General features: G+C 14.5%; 1 protein-coding gene across 1 annotated transcript, besides 7 other annotated features; it reads right to left on the bottom strand. All coding sequences in view use genetic code 6, as the record gives it.

Annotated features, from left to right (window-relative positions):
* Nucleotides 1-60: 60 nt before the first annotated feature.
* Nucleotides 61-116: a microsatellite.
* A 1363-nt stretch (nt 117-1479) lies between these two features.
* Nucleotides 1480-1512: a microsatellite.
* A 586-nt stretch (nt 1513-2098) lies between these two features.
* Nucleotides 2099-2165: a microsatellite.
* Nucleotides 2118-2165: a microsatellite.
* A 211-nt stretch (nt 2166-2376) lies between these two features.
* Nucleotides 2377-2439: a microsatellite.
* Nucleotides 2380-2435: a microsatellite.
* Nucleotides 2440-2553: 114 nt separating the features above from the next.
* Nucleotides 2554-2647: a microsatellite.
* A 309-nt stretch (nt 2648-2956) lies between these two features.
* IMG5_007000 (hypothetical protein) lies at nt 2957-3531 on the bottom strand (the record flags this gene model as incomplete). The annotated part of the gene is made up of 1 exon (XM_004039824.1): nt 2957-3531. A coding segment is annotated over one exon (399 nt), but the record flags the coding sequence as incomplete, so codon positions are not given.
* Between the last annotated feature and the right edge of the window lie 448 nt (nt 3532-3979).

Raw genomic sequence — 3979 nt, 5'->3', positions numbered from 1 at the left:
TAGTATTTATTTATAAGAATTAAAACAAAAAACATATTTAGTTATTAAACAAAAAGATATTAAAAAAAATATTTTAATATAAAATAAAAATTTTAATATAAATAAAAATTTAAATAAATTATACAAGTTATACGAATATTTTGGATTATTTTATCCTAAATTTATCTAAAAGTTATAAATTATTTGAATATATATCATTTTTTAAAAAAATATTACATAAAAGTTTTCATATTTAAATATTTTTATTTTAAAATAGAAATATTACTTTCTTTTAATTTTTATATAATTTGTATTTTAAAAATTTTAATTAATTTAATTCATTTTTATCAAAAAATTTAATAATTTTTATAAATAATTGTACAATTTTTTTAAATTTAAATTATATTTACTCGTACTCAAAATGCTATTAAAGTCAAAAAATTGAAAAAGTTATTTAGACTTAAAAAAAAGAAGTTTTTTAATTAATTTAAGATAAAATTTATATATTTGAGTTTTGAAATCTAATAACATAATAATCTATATATAAATAAATTCTTAAATTAATACGAGTATTGTCCTATTAATATGAAAAGAAAAAGATAAAAAATATGCATAAAGCATCTTTATTAAAATGGTAAACTTATATTACTATATTATTGGTTTTATTTAATAGAAAAAAATTATTTTTTTCCAAAAAAAGCTAATATAATCAAAATATTTATTAAAATTTCAATTTTACATTAATTAATAATTTAAAATTCATATGAAATATTAATTTTATGAATTGTAATCTATCCTATGAAAAAATGTTTATTTTGAATTAAAGTTATATAAATTATACATATTTTTTTGTTTTAATTTACTTTGCTAATTTATTGAACTTTAAAATTTTTAGGCGATTATTTTAATATTTGATTATATTTTTTAAAAGAATGTTAAATTAGAATTTAATTTTTTGAATACATCGATCTTCATAATTAAATTTATTTTTAAATTAAATGTATTAAAAATAAAAAGATGCATTTTTATAAATTATAAAGCAAAGTAAAATATCATGCTTGCGATTCTAAAAATATATAATATTATTTATATTTTTTATAATTGTTTACTTTTTTTATACAAAAAAGATTATATCAATAATATTATATATATAACTTATAAATTTTTTTATATAATTTATATGAAAAATTTAATTAAAAAAAGTCTATAAACTATCAGTTTTTTTTTTAATTTAAATTAAAGAAAAATTACAAAAAATCACAACCATAAATATAAATCCATGCAATTCTGATATAAAAAATAATTATTTAAAATAAAAAATCCATATTGATATTTGAAATAAAATAATTATTTATATTAAAAATAAATTATAATTTAATAAATTGTTTTTAACAATTTATTAATGGCAGTTTATTTTTTTTATTTTAGTAAAAATGATTATTATTGTTCATTGACTTTTTTTTTCTGTATTTTTTTTAAAACTTAATTAAAAAAAAATTTTTTTTTAACTTATAATTTTTTAATTTAATTTTTATTTTATGTATAAAAAAATAATAATATATCTTTAGTATTTTTTTAATACAAGAAAAATAATCAAATTAAAAATGAATATTGAGATTTTAATAAATTTAAAAAATAAAATAATAATTTATGGATAAATAATATATTTAATGTTTAATAAACCTCATTAAATTATTTTTTTTAAAAAAAAAATATTTTGTTATTATTTTATATCTTTCTTTTAAATATAATAAATTTATTTATTATCAATTATAGATAGACTATTAATAGTATTTTAATAATATAAAAAAAATTATTTAATTATTTTTACTATGTTTTAAACTTTATTTTTCTTTAAAATATAAAATATATAATTTAATAAAAATTATTTATCTTATTTGACGAACATTTTTAATTTAATTAAAGTTAGATAGTTAGATAATTAAAAAATTGTATACAATATACAAAATAAAACTATTTAGCACTTATTTTTATTACATATTTATTTAATAATAAAAGGTATAAAATATATAATTTTATATAATGAATTCTCAATATTATTTTTATTTCTATACAAATAAATACCTGATTTAAAATTTAAATTTTAAAAGTCGTTTAGTTTATAATTTTTAAATTTCTATTATATTTTATATTATTTATATTTTTATTAATATTAATATTTATATGTCTATTTTTTGACTATGTTATACATTATACAAAAATAAAACTAATTAGCAATAATTTTTTATTGCATATTTATTTAATTAATAATAAAAGGTATAAAATATATAATTGTATGTATTGAATTTTTAATATTTTTTTATTTCTATACAAATAAATACCTGTTTTAAAATTTATATTTTAAAAGTGATTCAGTTTATTATTTTAATATAATTTTTTTATTATATTATATTTTATATTATATTATATTATATTATATTATATTATATTATATTTTATCTTTTTTAAATTTTTATTAATATTAATTTTTTTTCTATTTTTTGACTAAAATAAATTTAATATTACATATAATATACATATTAAAAATTAATTTTATTTTATTTAAAATTTTCATATATTAATATATTTTTTTATTATTAATTATATAATTTTAAATATATTATATTAATAATTTATATTTTTTTATATTATTAATTTTATTTATATACATATATTTTTTTTCATAAATATAATTAAAAATAAAAATTTAATTATAAAAATACTACTACAATTATTTTTTATTATTTAAAATGATTTTATTTTTCTTTTACATTTATTTTATATTTTTTTTTTTTACATTTTTATATCATTAAATGACTAATTATTATATTAAAATAAAAATAAAAAATTTAAATCATTTATAAAAAATAATGGTATATTTGAAATTTAGCAATAGTATTAAATTTATTTTGATAATAATTTATCTATTATCAGCTTGCAATTCTTAAAAAAAAAAACTTTTGAAAAAATGTTTAAATACACACTTTTCGTAATAAGATGCTATTGATTGTGGTTTTAACCTTTCTACTTCAGTTGGAGGAACGATAACTTATTAATGCGGTCCGAAAACTGTTTTAGGAGGATTTTAAATATGTGGAAACAGCTGTATTATATCCTTAAATGTTAAATCAAATAAACCTGTATATAAATATTCAATCAACTTTTAATATATAATGATTGATCATTGGGATTTATAAATTGAATTTTTATATTTTAAAATAAATGGAATTCTTGCTGCAACATTATAAAAAATTTTTACTTTTTAAATATTATGTGCCAGAAAATTTATAAAAGAAAAATACTAATAAGCTGATTTTGATTTTTAAACTAATGATACTGTACTTGATATTACAATTTCTAATGAAATATATGAAGATAATAACGCTTTTATAAAATCTTTTGGAATTACAGAATTCGAAATTTATGCTTTTGAATGTATGCCTTAATGTGCTAAATGTAATAACGATACTTCTTGTAGTTCTTGTTTTGATGGCTAGTATTTAAATATAGATAATTGTTAAAATTGTGGTATAGCACAATGCTAAAAATGTACAGATGGAATTTCTTGTGATTTATGTGAAATTGGATATTTTTATAATGATTCTTAATGTATTTCTTCATGTCCAAAAAAAAAATATGCAGATGCTTCAACAAGAACTTGTTAGGATTGTAATAGTAAATGTGCAACTTGTTCTAATACAACTGATTGTGACACTTGCTTTGAGAATAGGGTTGGAACTACTTGTGAATGCCCTGCTTATAACTATGATAATTTGAATTACACATAAGCTTGTATCGAATGTTCTACTATATCAATTGGATGTTCTACTTGTAATGCTACTAAGTGCTAAGCATGTCTATCAACGCATTTTTTAGATGGAAATTCGTGTGTAACAGCCTGTCCTGCAGGTAAATGGGGAAATATGAAAAATAGATAATGTACAGCTTGCTTATTTAAATGTGCGACTTGTTCTAATGCAACTGATTGTGACACTTGTTT

This window comes from Ichthyophthirius multifiliis (assembly GCF_000220395.1).
Source record: "Ichthyophthirius multifiliis unplaced genomic scaffold scaff_1120509249473, whole genome shotgun sequence".
NCBI lineage: Eukaryota > Ciliophora > Oligohymenophorea > Hymenostomatida > Ichthyophthirius > Ichthyophthirius multifiliis.
The sequence above is the reverse complement of the archived record's forward strand: the minus strand, read 5'-3'. Positions and strand labels throughout refer to the sequence as shown.